Genomic DNA, 20,451 nt, shown 5'->3' with positions numbered 1-20,451 from the left:
TTTATTTTTATTTTAGATGCCTGTTTGTTTTCTGCTGAAAAAAAGAAAGGGTATAGATTGGGGTAGGGAGGGTGGCGAAGATCTGGGAGGAGCTGGAGAATGTAAAACTTTAATCAGAAAATGTTAGATGGAAAAATCTATTTTCAATTTTTTAAAAAAAAAAGAAAGAAACACTGAGGTATTGCTCGAATAAATACTGGAAATACATTAAGAGAATTAGCCTCTTCCAGAGATGAGCACCCTATTGGTTATCCAACACAAAGCGGTCAGCCCTGAAATCGTGTGTGTGTGTGTGTGTGTGTGTGTGTGTGTGTGTGTGTGTGTGTGTGACAATATGTTATTATGTAACAATGTGAATGTCTTCAAAGTTTTATTGCGTGAGTAGCAACAAATGGATAAGTAACGGAGGAGTGATTGCCCTTCAGACAGTCGTTCTGCACCCTGTAGAAAATACATTAAATGTTCCCAGATGTGTATATGTGGTGTTATGTGTATACATGTGTGTGTGCATGTGAACAACATGGGGGGCACCTGGTGCCTTCATCTATTGCTGTCCGCCTTGCTTGTTCAGAGCCTCTTCACTGAACCTGGAGCTCACTGATTTGCTAGACTAGCTTAAAGTAAGACCCTGGGATCCTCCTGTCTCTGCCTCATGCCTCTTCCCTTCCCCACCAACCTTTAGGGTGACAAGAACACCCGTCATGCCCACCTTTTGCATGGATACCGGGGATCTGAACCCAGGTCCACACACTTGCATAGCAGGCACCTGGTCTACTGAGCCATCTCCCTAGCCCTGTAAGAAGTAATTTCAAGCCGGGCGGTGGTGGCGCACGCCTTTAATCCCAGCACTCGGGAGGCAGAGGCAGATGGATCTCTGTGAGTTCGAGGCCAGCCTGGTCTACAAGAGGCTAGTTCCAGGACAGGCCCCAAAGCCACAGAGAAACTCTGTCTCGAAAAACCAAAAAAAAAAAAAAAAAAAAAAAAAAAAAAAAGCAATTTCAATGAGAAAATGAATTACGTCTTAGCTTAGTCTTTGAACTAAGACGAAATGACAAGGAGTCAAACATTCAAGAACATGAGTGAAGCAGACACAGGCAAAGGGTAAAATGAAGGGAAGTTAGTGGGAGACACAGTCAGAACAGCAGGGTAGGATGCAGTCTGGCCCCGTATCTCCCAGCAGGTTTGATTTTATCCTAACTGCCGGGGAGTTGTAAATCAACAGTGCTCGTTCTGTTCTGAATTTCTAGATGGCAAAGACTGTTGTTTTTGACTGGCCAGGGAGGGATCCAGGAGCTACTGTCTCCAGGCAGGGTATGGTAGCGACCCAGACTGATGTGGTTAGCCGTGGAGGTGGATTGAAATGCACAGACCATAGCTGCCCATTTAAGGTGGGGCTGGCAAGACTTCCGGAAGAGCTACAAGAGTCCGGTAAGAGGCAGAAAGGAAATGGCTCCTAAGTGAGGAGGGTAACAGTATTGTCATTTACTGATAAAGAGAAGATTTGGAAATAAAGGCTCAGGCTGGCTCTGTCAGACAGATGATATTCGGGTGGTCTGTTAGTCATCCCAGCGGCGATGCTGAGTGGGCTGTTGGAAGTGTACGGCGAGAGCTTTGGAAGGAGGCCAAGTCTTGAACAATCCTCTGATAAGCTCTGCTGTGGGGTGCACCGCTTCCAGCCTGGCTGCATTGGCAGCTGCCGGGAGCATCTCCTCCACTTCCCTAGAGTCAGGCTTTCTGCTACTGCGCCATTCCAGCTGACCAGGAGATACACGAACAACCTCTGGGGTCCAGAGATTCAAACACTGGGAGGAGCGTTTGGTCACACTCTCTTCTTTATAGCAGGCAAATGAAAAAGCATAGTTTTCAGATTTTATCTCCAGTTTTTAAACATACAGTGGATCTGATACTTCCTTTTCATCACACTGCCCCTACCCCGTGCTGCAGCTTGACGGACAAATTGAAACAGTTCAGCCTAGAATGTATGCATTCCTGAAGTAAGAACTATCCCGATAAGAACACAGGCTCTTCTCCCACAGGACCGGAGTTTATTCCCAGCACCCACATGGCAGTTCACAACTGTGACTCCAGTTCCAGGGGATCTCACACATTCACACAGACATATACACAGGCAAACACCAATGGACATGAAATATAAATAAATATAAATAAAGTTTAAAAAAAAACTATCCAAAAACTGTAAGTGCTGGGTTAATAATTTTGCCAAGGGCCAAGTTAACAAGACGCAGTCAGGCAATATCCCCCAAGTGAGTACACGCTGCAACTTTGCCTTCTCTGCCTCAGTCCCAGCTCCAGGGCCTTGTGATAATGTCTTCCCAGTTTCTTCCCTTTCCATGGTGGCTTCAATTAAGGAGATGTGTGGGGATATTACAAATGATGGGAACTATCAGCCACCTAAATGGGCTCCGGCTCGAGTGCCCACACCTACCAGGTGACCTTCCGAGTTTGGGGACTTGAGCTGACTCACTTGCAGTCCTCAGGGCTGAGGGTACTATCTCCTCACGCCCACCCTCCAGTTGGAGACTTAATGTAGTGACGCTGTAATTCGGGTGAACCCATAGCTGACCACCTTGCAGGTTCATCCCAGCCAGTGAGGGAGACTGTGTCACTGGTAGGAGAAGACCGCACCACTCTAGATGTCTCCGGCCCTACTCTGCTAATTACCATTGGCTTTCTCCTCGGTTTGTTTGCGGGTTGAACGTATTTCCAAGAATAGATCAGCATCGTGATTCTGAAACCAGTTAGTGATTAAAATGGGATGTCCATAGAAAAGTAGGCAGCTCCACTCGCTGCTTGGGTATTCCAACAGCCAAGTTTTTGTCTGCTTCGTGGGTTGGTTGGTTTGTTCATTTGTTTGTTTGTTTGGGCTTTTTGAGACAAGATCTCCCTCAGGAGCCCCAGCTGACTGCTGCCTGCCTCCCAAATGCTAGATTATAGACGTAAGTCATACCTGGATGCCCCGTTTTTAAATGGTACCTGAGAAAACAGGGCAGGAAGAATGCCCCTGGCAGCCACTGGGATAGATCTGCCAAGTGAAAGATGCCAAACGGATTAGTATGCCCCCCAACCCCTGTACCAACCTCAGTCTTTAAAATGCAGCTAAACACCAAGTATGAGCTGAGGAGGAAGATTAAACGGCTCAGCACTGGCCTAGCTACAGAAGCTATCCATGGTGGCATGGCGCTGCCTCACACTGGGGCAGGCGCCGTGAGTAGATACCCTTTGCAATGATAAGAACTATTCAGCTTGAGCCTTCTCTCTCACCTCGTGCTTGCTAAGAAAGAGGATGCGGTAGAACTGTTACAAGCACACTCATTAGTGCTATACTACCTGAGACAGAAGCCCAGGGCCCGCTCTGAACACTGCTGTATGGATTATTACATGTCACATAGATGATAATGCTGCCATTATATAGTAAGGGCTTAGGAAACAAGCTGCTATCATTGGTTCAGGATTAAGTACCCTGTGTGCAGCCAGCACTATCCTAGGTACTGCTAGTGTAGATGCGGCCCAGCAGGAAAAACAAGGCTGCTTAAACCTTCCCTTTGCTGCTGGCTTAGGAGATGAGGCACCACTGCAGAATTTGCTCAGATGTATCCGGTAAGTGTAACTGACAGAGAAGCAAAAGCCATGCAAGAACCAGAAAAGCAGCGATGGTAGCACACACCTTTAATCCCAGCAATCAGGAGGCAGAGACAGGCAGATCTCTGTGAGTTCAAGGCCAGTCTGGTCTACAGATGGCGGTCCAGGGCAGGCTACAGAGAAATCCTGTCTCAAAAAAAAAAAAAAAAGCAAAGGCACAGTAATTGAGATCAACCCTTTGACTGTTATGAATTAGGCCAATGTGCATGATAATATTAGAAGATTAATGCTCAGGAATTGGACCCGTTCTGGTTAGATAAAAGAATTAACACAGATCAAAGCAATAGCGCAGGAAACTGTGTAAAATTTCCATGATAACATTCTGGGCAGCCAACCATTCATCAACTTGACTTACATCTCCCGCCCCCTGCCTTGCACACCATAAAATTAGCATGACTTACTATGTCTCACCTAAGTTGAAAAAACCTAGCATACACATGTACTCACACAGAGTTACCATTTGGTGTAAAATGAAAATGTTAATATGGAAATCAAGGAGCAAAAAGTGGAAGCTAGTTTGAATCCCACCTCTAGCACTCACTAGCTGTCCTAAACTAGGTATGAAGCCCCCTGCTCGTCGGTATCTGTATCTACGAAGTGGGGAGTACTGCAGGCTGTATCTCACAGCTGTGTTGTCAGGACTCCGTGAGGTGATGCACAGTAAACACCAGTCCCTAGCCCTGAGCCTACCCCAGCCATGACTCCGTACAGTGTATTAGTGCTTTGGAGCTGTGCACTAGCTAAACATCTTTCCCTCTCTCTCCCTCCCCCTCTCTGTCTCTCTCTGTATCTCTGCCTCTCCCTCTCTCTCTCTTTCCCTCTCCTCTGCTTTCCTTCCTTTCTCTTCCCCAATCTCTCTACATATGTGTTTGTGGATATGTATAGATACAGCTATATGGTCCATGTTCATTTCAGGAAAACAAAATGTACTTCATAAAACTTTAAAACTACTCATAATCTCATAATTCCATGCCGGGTATAGCTACTATTTTGTCAAGCATTCCTCTAGTCTTGCCCATGCAATATGCCGTGTTGAAGTAAATGTGGGTTTCTATGTCCGTGTAGTTATGTCTACATTCAGAGGACCAGAGTATATGTGCTGTCCAGAAGAAGGTTTTCTGCTCAGCAGTGTACCATGTTTATAGACAAAAAAAAAATGTACATTATCACTTGACATTACAATTCTTTTTTCGAGACAGGGTTTCTCTGCAGCTTTTTTAGAGCCTGTCCTGGAGCTAGCTCTTGTAGACCAGGCTGGCCTCGAACTCACAGAGATCCGCCTGCCTCTGCCTCCCGAGTGCTGGGATTAAAGGCGTGCGCCACCACCACCTGCTTAACATTGCAATTTTAAGTAAATCCTATATTTAGATAATTTCATATTGTTAGAAATTTAAACTAATCGAATATTCTGTTACAAACAACTTGAATGAATACCTCTGTGTCCGTCTTTCTCAGCAGCAGATTCCTGCCTCTCTTCTTGCTCAGAGAGGCAGTGACCCATGGGGTTCAAAGAAAGCACATACTTTGCATAGCAGTCCTAAGAACACTTCATCAAAACAGAATCAACAAAGTAAGCAAGTTCTCCCCGAAAGAGTACTGATCAAGTACAATCAGAGACAGACAAAGTGGGTTAGACTCGGGAACAGAAGATCAGAGAACAGTTAGAACATAGGACACGGGGAACTGTGTCTGTCACATGCTTGTTTCCACTTTTGTGGAAGAAAGGGCGTAGTGGGGATCCTTGTGCATACTCGCCTTTGCTCTGCCCCTGAGCTGTACCCTCAGTGCTATGTGCTTGCTTCCTGTGGTTAAAGCATTTGTAAGGACCACAAGTTTGGATCCCTAGGACCTTATAAAACCAGATACAGTATATCTGTAACGTCCTTCCCACAACTCAACCCCACCCCCACCCAGTCATACTCCTGGAAGATGCCAGTCAAGAGACAGGAAAATCCCAGTAGCTCTTGCACTAGCTAGCCTGACGTGGCCACCAGTGTAAACTAAGAGACCAACACCCACGTCTGTCCTCTGGACCGCTACAGAGACATCACAGCATGCACACACATGTACTCCCACACACAAAGATAGGTTAGATAAATAAATTAATGGAAATCTAACATACGTTTGTCAAGTAAATACTGATTCACAATTATTTCCTTCCATATCCAGACCATCCATTGTACAGGGCATTGTCAGAAGCCATATAGATAAGTAAAGTAATAAATTAATGTTAATAAAAAAAATGACCAGGTAGCTAGGTGGTGGTGGCACACACCTTTAATCCCAGCTCTCAGGAGGCAGAGGCCGGTGGATCTCTGTGAGTTCAAGGCCAGCCTGGTCTACAAGAACCAGTTCCAGAACAGGCTCCAAAGCTACAGAGAAACTGTCTCGAAAAACCAAAAAAAGAGAAAGGACAGTCAGGCGTAGTGGCCCACGGGATACAGAGATTAGTGGATCTCTGTGAATTGGAGGCCAGCCTGGTCTACATAGCAAGTTCTAGGCCAACCAGAAATACATAGACCCTCTCTCTAAATAAATAAAACATGTCCAGAGTTCCCTGGTTAAAAAAAAAAAAAAAGGAAGGTGCAGCCAAGGAAGCGAGCCAGTCTCAGCACACGAGAAGCGTGTTTACCGAGGGCCGTGTTCCTGTAAACGTGGGTGCAGAGCGGAGTGTACCGACTTCCTGTCTGGGAAAATCCAGCTCGGAAGGGACTGCCCTGCTAAACCTTGGGCACCATTGTTTTAGGCGCCTGAGTAATGTTTGCGATTTAGATTTCCAAACATTTTACTAATAACATATGTGGATGACACAGAGAATGGAGAAAGCCCTATGGGTCGTCTCCTCACTGTGGCCTCTGTGTCCCATGCTGCAATCATTTAACCTTACTGCGTCTGTAAAATTGGGATAATGATGACCTATTTCTATTCTCTACTTCTTAGGGGTAGTGCCGGTATTTAGGCAGGAAAATGTTAATTAATGAGAGCTCTTTGAAGCTTCTGGAACGTGTGAGGTGACATGACAACACACGGCAGGGTTAATATATTTGCACTTGATCGTTTGGGTGTCTTTGTTAAATATTCATAATGTGGGAGTCACATTCACAAACAAGCGGACTCCCTGTTTTCTGTGTCCTAATATGAATCCATGGCTGCTTATGAGCTAAGGTTGACTGCTTCCAGCATCTCAACCCAGTTTCCCAGGGAGTGATCATGGGAAGCTGGCATGCTGGGATCCTGGTAAACACAAGGAAGGTCCCCTACCCCAGGCATCATTCTGTGCCTTGTCCTCCTGCCCCTTCTGTTTATTCCTGAGGCTTCTGCCTTCCCTCTGTGCAGCAACTGCATTTTGTTTCTGTCATTAGGTATGACCCTCCCTTCCTTCTCCAGTCAATCCCAATCTCCCTTGTCAACCCATCACAGCTGAGAGTCTGTGTCCTGGCCAGTTGGGAGTCTCTCCTCAGCACCCTACAGGGCTCGTGTCTGGTACCATCAAATGGCAGTTCTGGGCATGTGCCAACAGACAGACAATACAGGAACTTGTTTGTTGGTGAGGGACACATGGAAGACAAGTGCACAATGGTTAACCCACCCTACCCTATCACCTGTCCTACGGTACCTCGCTTCTCAAGCCTCATTGGCCTCTTCACTAGATGGGACAAGTGAGCTAGAGATGTCATTTTCTTAGGGTGTGCATTCATGCTAATCTTAGAGAAAACACTGAGCTTCATTTCTGGTAAACGCTGACTCCAATATGTAAATGCAGAATTGCATTGTGATCCTCCGTCCACTGTCCTGGGGGAAGCACTTCCCGTCTGCAGCAGTTACCAAGTGGGACAACAGCAGCTCGTATTTTCTTCTCAGTCCTTCACCAAGGCATCCTCATCCCTGGTCGTCCCACACGCTCCAGCAGCACCATCAAGGAGAAAGGTGATTCTAAGTGAAGACACTTGGGGTCCGAAAAGCCAGCTGAGGGACATGACTGAGTTCATGGTGTGCTGAAGGTCCCCAAGACTGTCCTCAGCTGCAGTGATTCAGGGACTTGCAGGACTTAGAAAAGCTGTCACATTCAAGATTATGGTCCATTACATCAAAGGGATACAGATTTTGGTTTTTCAAGACAGGGTTTCTCTGTAGTTTTGGAGCCTGTCGTGGAACTAGCTCTTGTAGACCAGACTGGCCTCAAACTCACAGATCCGCCTGCCTCTGCCTCCCAAGTGATAGGATTAAAAGGTGTGCACCACCACCATTCGGCAGGAATACAGATTTAAAGGAATAGGACAAGGGACCTAGGATACAGTCGCAGCTTCCAGATGTCCTTTCCCAGTGATGTCACATGGATGATGGATGTACTTAAAAAAAAAAAATAGACACAATCTCATTATGTAGCTGAAGATAGCCTTGAACTCATGATTCTTCTGCCTCTTCCTCCTGAGTATTAGGATTATGGAGAAAAGCCACCATACCCCTTCTAGATATGCTTTAATTTTAGCAGTAATTTGTTCTAATATCTGTAAAACGTTGTCCATCAAGGGAACTCACCTGAGCCTTAGAATGACTGGGTCAGCCACCCGGATGTAGAATACCTGTGAAACTGACCTCTGCCACTGGATTACAGACCCTCAGAATAAAAATAGGCATGGAACATGTACCACACTATTGATATAAACTCTCTGATCCCGTGCCCTGAGGCCTCAGACATGCAAATCAGCCAGGCTATTATAAGGACACAGACTTCTTAAGAGCCACTCCAAAGCCAGTCCTCAAATAGACTTTTCTTAGGGATTTACAGGAAGGATTTCAGCAACCCAGGCCAGCTCTGCACACATTCTCAGTCAAGACAGGGAAGCCAAGGCTGCATCAGCTCAGCTCTCAGACCGCGACTGTTACCCTCTGTATTAGTCAGCTCTCCATCACTGCAAGGAAGTCTCTGAAACAATTAGTACCGAAGAGAAAAGTTTGATTCAAGCTCGTGGTTCTGAAAGTGCAAGGCCAAGGTTGGCAGCCATGTTGAGGCAGCCCATTAGGGTGAGAGCTTGTGTCGGAGCAAGTGGTCTCATCCTAAGGAGGCGACAGAGTGAAACCCCCTCCCATGATCTCCTTTGAGGCCATGACCCTGATAACCTCTGTAGCTGCCTCCCCTTGAGGCGCCGCCTCCCAGAGTTCCACAGTACCTAGTATCACCAAGACCTCACATTTGAAAATCTGGCGGACGGCTCACGACAGAACACAGCAGAGCCCTCACAGGATCACTGCAGTTCCTAACAGTAGCCATTGAACTCTTCACCGAAAGCTGTCATCCTCAGCAAGTGCATTGCAAACTATTGTAGTCATTATTATTCCAGGGACAGAGGCGTGAGAAGAAGCCCTCCGTGCTTCCTTCTCATCTTAGGTGGGTCCACAGCGCAGTCGCCTAGACCCTGAAGCAAAGGCAATTTGTGAGCCCTGTGTGCCCAGCCCTCTCTGCCATGCAACCCCCTCCTTACTTTTCTTCCCTGTCTTTTCCCGGCAGTGGCTCAGAAACCCCGGCCCCCAGCACGAGAAGCGGACTCTGTTTGGAGACATGGTGTGCTTCTTGTTCATAACGCCCCTGGCCACCATCTCGGGCTGGCTGTGCCTGCGGGGCGCCGTGGACCACCTGCACTTTAGTAGCCGGCTGGAGGCCGTCGGACTGATTGCACTCACTGTGGCGCTCTTCACCATTTACCTCTTCTGGACACTAGTGAGTATGGCCTGCCCACCGCTGGGGTTTGGGTGGCTAGAGCTGGCAGCGCTGTCACCACAGGCACAAGCCCCCCTCGGGGCTGCAGCGCCTCTCACCTGCCCGATGGAGAACGGACCTTCAAAGGCTGGCGTGGTGCACCTGTGTGGTTTGGAGGCCCTGGGGGGCTGAGAGTAGGAATGAGAAGTATATACCAGCACACTGTGAGGAAAGGAGGAAAACCCAGGCTCCCAGCCTCACCAGTCAGACACAGGCCCCGGAGTCCTCTCTAGTCTAGTGGACTAGGATTCCCACTGGTATAAGGCGTGGTGCTTGCTTTCTCCTGCTGCTCCTGGCTTTTGCTGGGCCCTTGGTAGGTTAGGAATGATCGCTGCTCTGCAGCCTCCTGCCCAGGTCATGAATCCTGCCTGCTGGCTATTTCCTCCCTGCATCCTGACCCAGTCTAGAGTCTCTGCTGGACATGGCGCTGCCCTCAGATGATTATTCCGTGTGTTGGGATATTGACTCTGCTACCCATAAAAGCACTAATTTATCTAGTTGGGACTTTGCTGCCACTGAAGAAAAGCCGTTTTCTTCACAAGTGTCCCTGCTGTGTAGGAGGAAGAATTTGTAAGCATCCCCTTTCCCATTCATTTAACTTCATGCAATCAGTTGGTTGCTGGGGCACCAGGTGGAAGCACCCACAAAGTATCCCCTTTGCCCCCTCTTTGTGCTGTCTGGTGAGAACTGAAGGGCTGAAGGGGAGGCTGCCGCCCTCGAGAATGTGAGACTGCGTCCAGAGGCCAGCCAGCCAGCCAGCCTCCCACTTCCTGGTCTGAGTCTCCTGTGTGGGCTCAGCTGTAATCTGAGCACGTCCCGTTGTTATTCAGTAGTATTTCCTGTCGAAAGTGCGCCCTTCCCGTACCCCAGAGCACAGTGTCCGCTCCTCACGGTGTTCCTGGCTCCCCTCACCTCCCTCCCTCTTCCTTCCGCTGCCAATCAGACCCTCTGTTCTTTTCCCTATTACTAATCTTGAGCTCTTCCGGCTCCAGCCCTCCCCTCCCACGGTGATGGGTGATGTTCAGGCTGTCACCGGATACGTTTCAGCCTCTGGAAGAGGGACATGACTTAAACAGTAGTAAACTGGGTGTATTCCGCTGCCAAGAGTTCAGGGAGACTTCTGATTGGTTCAGAAACTACTTTTTCCTCCTGTAACGGTTCACGTTTTTTGTTTTGTTTTAATATATCCTGCTTTGCTATAAATCAAAAAGGAAACTGATTCCAAGCTTTCATTGTGAGGAGAGAACGGTTAGAAATAAAAAATTAAGCAGGGCTGGGGAGATGGCTTAGTGGGTAAGAGTACATAAACCCAATGGACCTGAATTCAAATTCCCAGCACCCATATAGAATGTAGGTATGGTTCTGCATGCCTGTAACCTCAGTGTTGTGGGGGAGGAAGGCAAAGACAGAGCACAAAAGCTTGCTGGCCGATCAGCCTAGATGAGCTGCTGGTGCAAGAGACCCTACATCAAGGCAATAATGCTTGGGGTAGATTAAGACACCCACGCCTTGCTCCGGCCTCATGCACATCCAGAGCGAGCACGTACACATGCACGCACGCGCGCACACACACACACACACACACACACACACGTTAAGCAGTCTGACTGTACTCCACTCTGTCAGTTGCACACCTTGTAAAGTCACGTCTCTGAGCCTTCGTCATCCCTGTGATGCCCCACTTCCCCTGGTATCATGTGGCTGAGTCAAAGGAGTACACAGTAAGCCACTTTGGAAAATAGTAATTAAGCACAGGAAAGTTTTTTGTTTGGTTGATAGTTTTTTATACCATGTTTAGGCTTTTCTGGGTCTGTGATTTCTCATAGAACCATATCTATGATGAAAAGCTGAAGAAAGGTGAAACCCCCATGCTGGGCCTCTGGAACCAACGGAGATCCTGCAAAGGTGCTCTGTAAACTGTGCACCTGCCAGATAAAGGAGCAGCAATGGGGGAGAGCAGAGAGAAATGGTGGGTAGTTAGAACTGGGTGGAGAAGGTACCTTAAGCTAGGCTTTCTAGAATGCATATAGCATTGCAGAATGCACTGTGTGGCCCCTGCCTTTAGCATCTGGAGGCCATGTTTAGACCCCAGCAAGTTTCAGTGTCCACAGCTAAATAACTTACCCTTTCGTATTCATCCTTCTTACCCGGAGAGAAATGGAGGAAAAAATTGCTAACTCTTGGGTTGTGGTTCTTTCTCATGAAGATTAGTACCCTAACTAAGTTCTGGTGACATAAGTACCCCCCAGGGGCAGGGCCAGGGTCATCTTCCTGTGTCTTCCCTGGTCCTCCAACTTCTACCTTCTCCCTGCTCTCCAGAAAATCCAGAGTAGCAAGAGGGAAGGAATGACTCTCCTCTGCCTTGACTGGCGTGAGACACACACACACAGTCACACACACACACACACACACACACACACACTATCTCTATCTCTCTCTCTCTCTCTCTCTCTCACACACACACACACACACACACACACACACACACACACACACTGTGGAGTCAGCTCAGCAATAGGTTACTGAATATAGAATAATTCCTTCCCAGATAAAAGCCATCCTGAGCAGCGCTGGCAAAGCCGTAATTCTGGCGCTGACAGCACTCGGAAAGCACCCTCGGGCAGCAGCCCATTGTAAACAAGCTGTCAGGCTTAAGGAGACTACAGCTGTGAAAATGTCTGAGATAAACAAACACGGCATCAGTCCAGGCCTGGCTCCTCAGAGGAGCCCTTCCTAGAAGAGCCTCTCAGCCAGGTGCTGTGACAAGGGACAAGCACTCACACTATAAACCTCCAAGAGCCTCTGCTAACTCATGGCCACAAGGACCCTGTCATAATGTGACCTCAGAGGCTGCCCCAGGCAACCTGCTGTGTTCTAGAAACCCACCACCTTGAAGGCAGGAGGCCAGGCCCTCCAGACTCTCCACTCCCCGTGGTTAAAGGGAAGGTACATGAATTTAAGTCTGAGAGCAGGCAGACAGCTGAGAGCTGGGTCCACCGTAGCATGAACACTGGTGACCTGGGTGTCGGCCGTAGACAGGCTGAAGAGTCCAGTGCCATGGTACCGGGCATCTCTCCGTATGTCACACTACTGATGCTGCAAGGCCAGCCCAGTGGATGTAGGACCAAATCCCTGGCTAGACCTTCATCCCATGGCTTGATCATTTAAATTCTGGGTGTGGAAGGAGCCTCCAGTTCTATATCCTGCCTGCCCATGCTCACTGTGGGACTGGCTCACAACCACAAAGTCTTTGAACTTTTTTTTTTTTGTGGGGGTGGGCGGTGGGGGACGACTGTGTTGTGTTTTGTTGTTGAATGTTTTTGTTGTGAGACTCTGTGACCTGGGGTGGTCTTGACTCATGGCTATCCTCATCCCTCAGCCTCTGGAGTTCAGGGATTATAGGCATGAGCTGAAGCAACCACATTTTATCAAGCTTTTGCCTAAGTTGGCCTAAGCAGGATTTTTTTTTCTACAGTCAATCTATTCCTTATCAGAGATCTCTTCTGTTCTACAGTCAGACAAGCGAGCTGGGACCACTGGGGGAAGGCGGCACCCCATAACCTGGTTCCATCTGTATGCTTTAGTCACCCCAGAACTTCCCAAGAGAAGATTTGGTTAGGTTTCCCAAAGCCTGCCAGGATGTCACCACAGGCCTTCAGCACTTCAGCTGTGTCCCTGAGAGGGAGGTGTGGTGCTAACATCTTCCTTCAGCCCTTCCTGTAGTTAGAGCTCACTGTAAACAGACCCCAGGAGGTTAGTGTCCTGAGGGGGAATAAGAGAATAAACTTTGGAAACTAACCCATAGGCAATAGTAATTAAAAAAAAAAAAAAAGTCCTATTCCCTTTCTTCTCCCCTAACCTGAAAACCTGGGAGACAAAGTCTGAATGAGGCTCTTCACTTTCTCACCCCAGAATCTTTTTAGTTCTTGCCACTTCTCTTTATTTCCCTAAATTAAACTTTCCTTTCCTACCCCCCACCCCATAACAAAGCGCTGTAAGGAGGGGGTGTCTTGGAGCATCTGGAGAAGGAGCAAATGTTAGCCCCCGGGCCACTGCAGATTTGTGGTCTCCTCTGCCTTGTGTTCAACTTCCTTTATTTTCCCCAGAAGTCGTCTTCAAGATGTTCCCATTGATTGAATTTGCCTGCAGACTTTGGTAGTTAACAGTAATTAAATAGATTAATATAGTTTCATCTGTTTGTCTACACCAGTGAGCTTTGTATGAGTGTGTGTGTGTGTGTGTGTGTGTGTGTGTGTGTGTGTGTGTGATTACAGAACCTGCTAAGTCCTTGACTCCTGCTGTCCCTAGGATCAGCACATCTCAGGCTCCAGTGTCCCTTCAGATCACCAGGGAATTTGTTAGGCCTAATGCTGATTCCAATTCCACAGGCCTGGGTGGGGGCCAGGATTCTCCTGCTCTAACAAGCTCCCAGCAGCTGCCGCTTGCAGCTGGTCCACTATCACACCGCGCTGGCTTAGAGGAAACAGCTAGATCTCTCTTCAGGTTTCCAGTACCTCTCGAAATTATCATCGTCCCTTCATATTTCTAATCTGAAAAGAAAAAAAAAACATCCCAGGTCAAGAACACTGATGTACATGCAAGACTGTGCTGGGCGCTTAAAGATCACCTCAGGTTCACAGTCTATCAATGAGGAAGCTAAAGCCTGTGCATGACCACCTCACAAAGCTAGGCAGCCACTAGGTGGAGGAGGGACACTGCAGCCCCGTGTGCCTGTCCACTGCCTGCGTGTTCCCACAGCCACGTCTCCTGTTGCTAACTCCAGTGGCTGACTGGTGCTTGCTGACTGGAGATCCCACTGTCAGCAGTTTGGGGTTCGGGACTTCTCGGATTGCTAACCCTTCTTTAGTACTTGCTTGTGTTGCTTGTGTTCCTGCACTTGGCCCTGAGCAGCAGGCTTTCCCACCTGCCTTCCAAGTTCCAGGGAAGCACCAACAGCAACCTGATAGAATAGATACAAGAGAATGGGGAAAAAAATGAATCTTTGTGAGTTTGAGGCCATCCTGGTCTACAGAATGAGTTCCAGAACTGGACAGCCAAGGCTGTTACACAGAGAATCCCTGTCTCAGCAAACAAACAAGCAAGCAAGAAAGATGGATGCACTTCAGCGTGATCAGGGAATTTTGGAAGCAGTACATCTGTGAGAGCTGGGAACTTTTATTTTCACAACTAAACCTCCCTGGTACTCAGCGTGGGCATCGGCTCCTCACCTCAAGATGTTCAAAGGTGGCCTTGAATTTCAGGGTCCTGATGTGAGCTTTTTTGGTCAGAGTTTCTAGTTTCCTTTATTTTCAGAGAAACTGCACTCAAACCATCAGATCAGGCCACTCTGTGGACCCTTCCTAGGGTCTCAGAACTCCCCCAACCCAAGACTGTTCAACAGTGAATTGTCACTCCGAGCTTGGGGCACCTTCCTGACGGCACAAACCAAGGGATCTGGATGCACTCAAACTGAAACCTCCCAGTTTGGTGTTTTGTTTTATTTTGTTTTACATTCATTTATTTGTCTTGTGGGGGAGGGGAAGTCTATTCGCTCCTCCCACCACGGAGGTCCCAAGAGTTCAAGTCCTCAGGCTCCGTGGTAACTTCCCTGTCTGTCTGAGCCCTCTCCCAGCCCTCACCCCCAGTTTAGAAGTGTGTCTCCAACTGGGCTTGGTGGCACACGCATTTCATGCCAGCATTTGGGAGTAGAGGCAGGCAGATCCCTATGAATTTGAGGTCAGCCTGGTCTCCATAAGCAATTCCTGGTCAACCAGGGCTACATAGTGAAGCCCTGTCTCTTCTTTAAAAATGGGGGGGGGGAGGTCGTAAAAATCTGAATTTTCTGAGCAGGCCATCGGTTTCTGCCAGCCTTTTCTAAAACAAGCGTCCCATTCTAAAGTATCTAGATAAAAAAGCAAGCACTTTAAGATACACGTAGGTCCTGAAACCTGAAGCAGTCTTTTAGTCGGAAAGCATGGGATCTTCTCAGTTCTTCACTCAGCTCATTCCAGCAACTTCCAAAGCGTCTAACACTGTGAGAAGTGGCGAGCCAACACCAGCTCTGCTCCCCAGACGCTGGGAGCCCATGGGGAGAGACAAGGAAATGCGGTGTTGACCACAAGACTCCACACCGTGGTCAGGCCAGGCGGCAGTTTTGCAGCCGGTCTAGCACAGGACGAAAGGCGTCCTTTATTTCTGAGTACGAATGGGGTCTTTTAAACCGTGCAGTCTAAGCTGCTGAGGAGTACACGGAGTCCCAGCACCCCTCCCCTCTAACTGTGCAACACGGAGAAGAGACAGCTGCATTGCCTGGGGTCCACAGCTGGACAGGGCTTGGGGCTGTCTCTCTGGTCAGGCTTCTTCAGGACTGAGATTTGGGAACCAGGGCACCAACTCAGAAGGAACTGCGCTTTCCTGTTCACCTCCTGATCTCTCCCAGAATGTGGAGGAGAAAAGGAAGTCATGCCAGCCCCAACAGAGGATGTGGTGGGTTCAGCTGTTCGCTGGAGACCCTCACCCAGGGTCCCTGACCACCCTAGTGTGTAGCTTTAAATGGCGTGTTTATTGACATGAACTGACTGTCAACTTCTGCCACCTCTGACCCTTTCGTACTTTTCCTCCCTGCCCCAGGTGTCATTTCGGTACCACTGTCGACTGTACAATGAGTGGCGTCGGACCAATCAGAGGGTGATTCTCCTCATTCCAAAGTCTGTCAATGTGCCCTCTCATCAGCAGTCCTTGCTGGGGCTCCACTCAGCTAAGAGGAACTCAAAGGAGACCATTGTTTGATGTCTGCGTGGTCAGTTGGTAGACCCATTGTCTGGAAGTTTCTGCACTGGGGGCCCTGCGCTGAGCCACCACCACCCCGAAGCCCTATCCCTTAGCCTTGTGGGTCTAAGAACATCTGGAGCCATGTGACCGCATCGCCTGAGTAACGAACTCGGCCAGAAGGAAGCAAATGCTGTTTGACTTCAAAATCATGAATGCTGCACTCGTATGATACTTGCTAAGCTGCCAAACACGTCTATTTAGCAGATACTGTATGGGATTCTCGGAACACCTCTTTACCATATGAGGAAGGTTGTCCTGCTGAGGATGCAATTCAATTCTTCCTTTTTTATTACTATTTCAAATATATATATATAGATATATAAATATATAATTTAGACAATAATCAAAAAATTTAAAAGCCAATGTACAAGCTGGTTTCTTGGTTTGGATGGGTTTTATTTGGGCTAGTTTATTCATTTCCCGGTTGCTACTGTGGATTCTTTGGCGGCTAACTTGATAGCCAGAGTGGTCTCTCTCGTCTCTTTCGTGTCCCTTACTCAAGGCGACAGCGTCATTACCGCAGAACAAGTCACATCTGAAGGGTGTTTTGTACTAAACCTCATTTAGTTATTCAGTTTTTAAAGGGAAAAACAGGCGTGGCTACTCGCCACACCGTGAGCTGTTTATTTAAATATTACTAAGGAGGAAAATGAAGGCAAGAAGCTCGCGCCTTTCAACTTGTTTGGTACTGACAGCTGATAGAAGCTATTTTCTAATAATAAATATCTGGTGTGTGAAAGCCAAGCCTAACTGATGCAATGCTCTTTCTTTTTAATTCTTAAAAACCTGTATAGCTTCCCAACTAGGTTTACAAAATGAAAAAGTCAAAGCAAAAAAACCGGCTGTTCCTCTCCCTGCCTTGCCTCAGTTAGTTCAAGTCTTCATTCTGCTTTTGCAGGGAACTGGGGATCCAGGGTGGCTTCTAGGAACCCTAGACCTGTTTTGCATATCAATTAGCATCCCCGTGGCTCTCCTGGATTTCTTGCCTGAGAGGTAGACGTGAGGATAAAGCCTGTCCTAGCAGTCGAACATCCTGTTGTCAGATTAAAAAAAAACAACAAAAAAGTGCCACACAGTTTCTTTCCCCAGCCACGGAGCCAATTCTGTCGCAGGCCAAAATAGACTTTGTCTGGGGGCTTCGTGTTTCCCTTTTATCCGACACAGCATAGACGGCTGACCCCTAGCCCGCATTGTGTGTCCACTGAAGTCAGGAGCGGATGTCTTTGAGGCAAACACAGGCTGGGGCGGCTCCCACCTGGCCACCCACTCATACACGCACAGGGCGACAAGGTTGACCCAGACGAAAAATCCGGCTCTCTGGAACATGACCCACATTCTAAATAACCGCTCCAGCACCCGCCTTCTGATCCCCCGAGCAGGACCGCGTGAGTGCAGGCAGCGGCGCAGGCCGAGGCTCGGAGGGGACCGGGGAACGGTTGGGTCTGCAGATTGACGGAGCTGCTGCAGCTGTCCCCTTTGTGGGCCAGACCGTCCTCGCCCAGACTGTTCTCTGCGCTGCCCAGGGAGGGAAACAGCTGTACGATCTTCACTGGGAAACTCAGATGTGCTTTATGGCTTATGACAATAGGTTCCCTCCCCGCCACGTTTCCCTTCGACACTTCAATTCCAGTAATCCAGGTCTCAGCCCGACTGTTTACGCGGCCCTACTCACCCCCTCGGCTGTCATTAGCCGCACCACCATCAACCGTTTCTTAATTGACCTTTTTAAAATGCTGGACACCGCTGGCTGCACGCAGCTGCCACGCATTTAAATTTCCTGAGCAGAGTCCAGCTTGGTAGCTTGCGAATTGCTGCACTGCAGTATACTTGATAAATGACGTCCAGCCAGCCTTGGGCCCTGAGCTGTCAGGGGAGCCAGTGACACCACTCAAGCGAATGGCACAACCTTCCCGTGAAAGGTCCGTTCCCTCTCTTCGCCGCCACCAATTGGAATGAAGGAGGGGGGTGGCATCTAAGGATCTGCTGAGTTAGGGTGCGGAGAATTCCTGCTGCCTTGGGTCATGAGATTAAAGACAGTATTAAAAATAGGGTGCTTCCGAGAGCCTCCCTGGGGCTTTGAGGAGGGCAGCACATTGGTACTAGGCCTCTGCCAGGCCTCTTTCCTACCAGTTTGAACCCACCCTCAGGAAGGAAAGCAGAGCCCCCCACCCCCCGCCCCAAGGTTGAATGTAGGGTGGTGAGAAGGGTTCCTCTGGTAGCCGAGAATAACAGTGCCTGGTCCTCCAAGAGCAGCGGTTCTCAGCCTTCCTAATGCTGCGACCCTTCAATACAGTTCCTGGCGTCGTGGCGACTCCCAGTTATAAAATTATTTTCGTTGCTACTTCATAACTGCAGTTTTGCTACAGTTATGAATTGTGATGTAAATATCTGTGTTGTACGATGGCCTTAGGCGACCCCCGTGAAAGGGTCATTTGGCAGCCCCCCCATCACAATCCACAGGTTGAGGACCCTAGTCTTCATCAACAACAGCACCCATCTCGGATTCTTAAACCTCTGGAGATCATCTCATTCCCTCTTGGTCACGTAACCCGAGGTTATGCAAGGTAGGGAGTCTACAGACAGGAGTCCGTACATCTGAGGGGAAAGGGTCTACTGGCTAACTGGAGCAAAGCCACCACCATTTTCAGCTGGGCCAGAGGAGGACATTCCCCCTGGCTACCTAACAGAGGAAATGCTGTGATTGGTGCTAAAAGGGAAGGCTCTGATTGGTCCAAACCTGAATCTCTGTGGCTGTGAGATTGATGCCAAAGAGTCAAAGCTATGTGTGCTTGGTTAAAAATAAAATAAATAAATAGAGGCTGTGACTGGGCCAAAGCCTCCCTTCTCGGCCTGTGTAAGGCTGCTAGGGCTCATTTAAGTCAGCTCTGTGCTGCCTCCCCTGAGCCAGAAATGTGAAGTCTAATCAAAGGCTTCTCTCAAGCCATCTTTTCTTGTCTACCTTGGTGCAGGGCGAGCCGCTAACAAAGAAAGAGGCAGCAGAGTGTCAGGGGAAGCATCAGCCTAGCAGTCAATGCGCTGATCTGTGAAAGCAGCAAGGCCTCTGGCTGACTGACAGCTGAAGCAACAGCAGCTGAGCAGCTGGTGAACAGGAAGGGAAGACAGGGATAGGAAGAGAGGTCAGAGAGCAGAGATAATGGTGGATACAGGAATCAGAAGAAACTGCAGGCAAGGATCTACTCACCTTGAGTTCCAAGAAGCCATCAAGTCTTTAGGGTTAAGAATCTCAGACCCCAGGCTAAGAGGGATCCTGATACCTAGGCCTTCCTGGAAGCTTCCCTGCCAGCTACAGGCAAGGGATGATGAAAGCCTGTTTCCTGGGCCCCGTATAGGAACAGTAAGAGTGTGGGACTAAGAATCAGATTCCCACGGTCTACCGGAGTACTGTTACGCTACAAGGTACCACCTGCTGCTACTCCACAGCCTGCGGCCACCACATTCTCCTAACAAATAAGGGGGCAAACAGAAGCTGTCAAAGATGAACAAGATTTGCCTACCCATGATTTCTATCTGAGCAGAGCAAAGGATCCCAGCCAGCCTACTGGTAATGTTCCCTTCCTAACTATTTATCTTGAGAATGTCACGGAGAAACAAACGTGTGGCAGGGAAGCCAGGAAGACAACAACGAGCCCGACACGTCCTTGCCTGCCCCGTGTGCTTGCATGTGCTTCCGAGTATCCTCATCTGAGGAAGGAACAGAGGACATGGGGCATGCACACGAATTCTACAGCCTGTGACCAGATGAACTGTGAGACCCAACAGTCAAAAGGAAAGGGAATGATTTAGAATTTATTTTTGTCTTTCGTTTTCCCAGTCCGCTTGCCCCAGGTGCCAGACAGTGCCACAGAGTGTCACTTCCATCTGAGCTGTAGCCACAGCCACTTCATTTTCAGTCATCTGGAGCACGGATGAGCCAAAGGAAGAGGTGGGGAACCCTCGTTCTACACTTGAGATCAGCAGCGGACCCCATTTGTTCCCAGGCACTCTGTGTCCTTCTGCACACAGCCCTCCAGCCAGCTATAGCTCTGTGCTTATGCTACTTCCTTGTCCTAGATCTGAATCCCATCAGCTTTTCTTAATAGCCCGCATAGCTTCCCCAACTTCCCAAACTTAGAAAGGCAGAGACCAAAGAACCCAAGGAGGAAAAGACAGCTAAGAAATTAAAGCAGCAAATGCTTCCTTTC

The 20,451-nt window shown here is 48.5% G+C and overlaps 1 protein-coding gene across 1 annotated transcript in view; it reads left to right on the top strand.

Annotated features, from left to right (window-relative positions):
* Positions 1-16,999, top strand: part of Marchf3 (membrane associated ring-CH-type finger 3) — a 144,888-nt gene extending 127,889 nt beyond the window's left edge. Inside the window, exons 4-5 of the mRNA XM_038330642.1 lie at positions 9,170-9,379; positions 16,049-16,999. Of these exons, the coding sequence (XP_038186570.1) occupies positions 9,170-9,379; positions 16,049-16,207 (369 nt within the window). The 3' untranslated portion in view covers positions 16,208-16,999. The remainder of the gene's footprint in view (positions 1-9,169; positions 9,380-16,048) is intronic.
* Positions 17,000-20,451: the final 3,452 nt, after the last annotated feature.

Source organism: Arvicola amphibius, chromosome 5 (assembly GCF_903992535.2).
Source record: "Arvicola amphibius chromosome 5, mArvAmp1.2, whole genome shotgun sequence".
NCBI lineage: Eukaryota > Metazoa > Chordata > Mammalia > Rodentia > Cricetidae > Arvicola > Arvicola amphibius.
The sequence above is the reverse complement of the archived record's forward strand: the minus strand, read 5'-3'. Positions and strand labels throughout refer to the sequence as shown.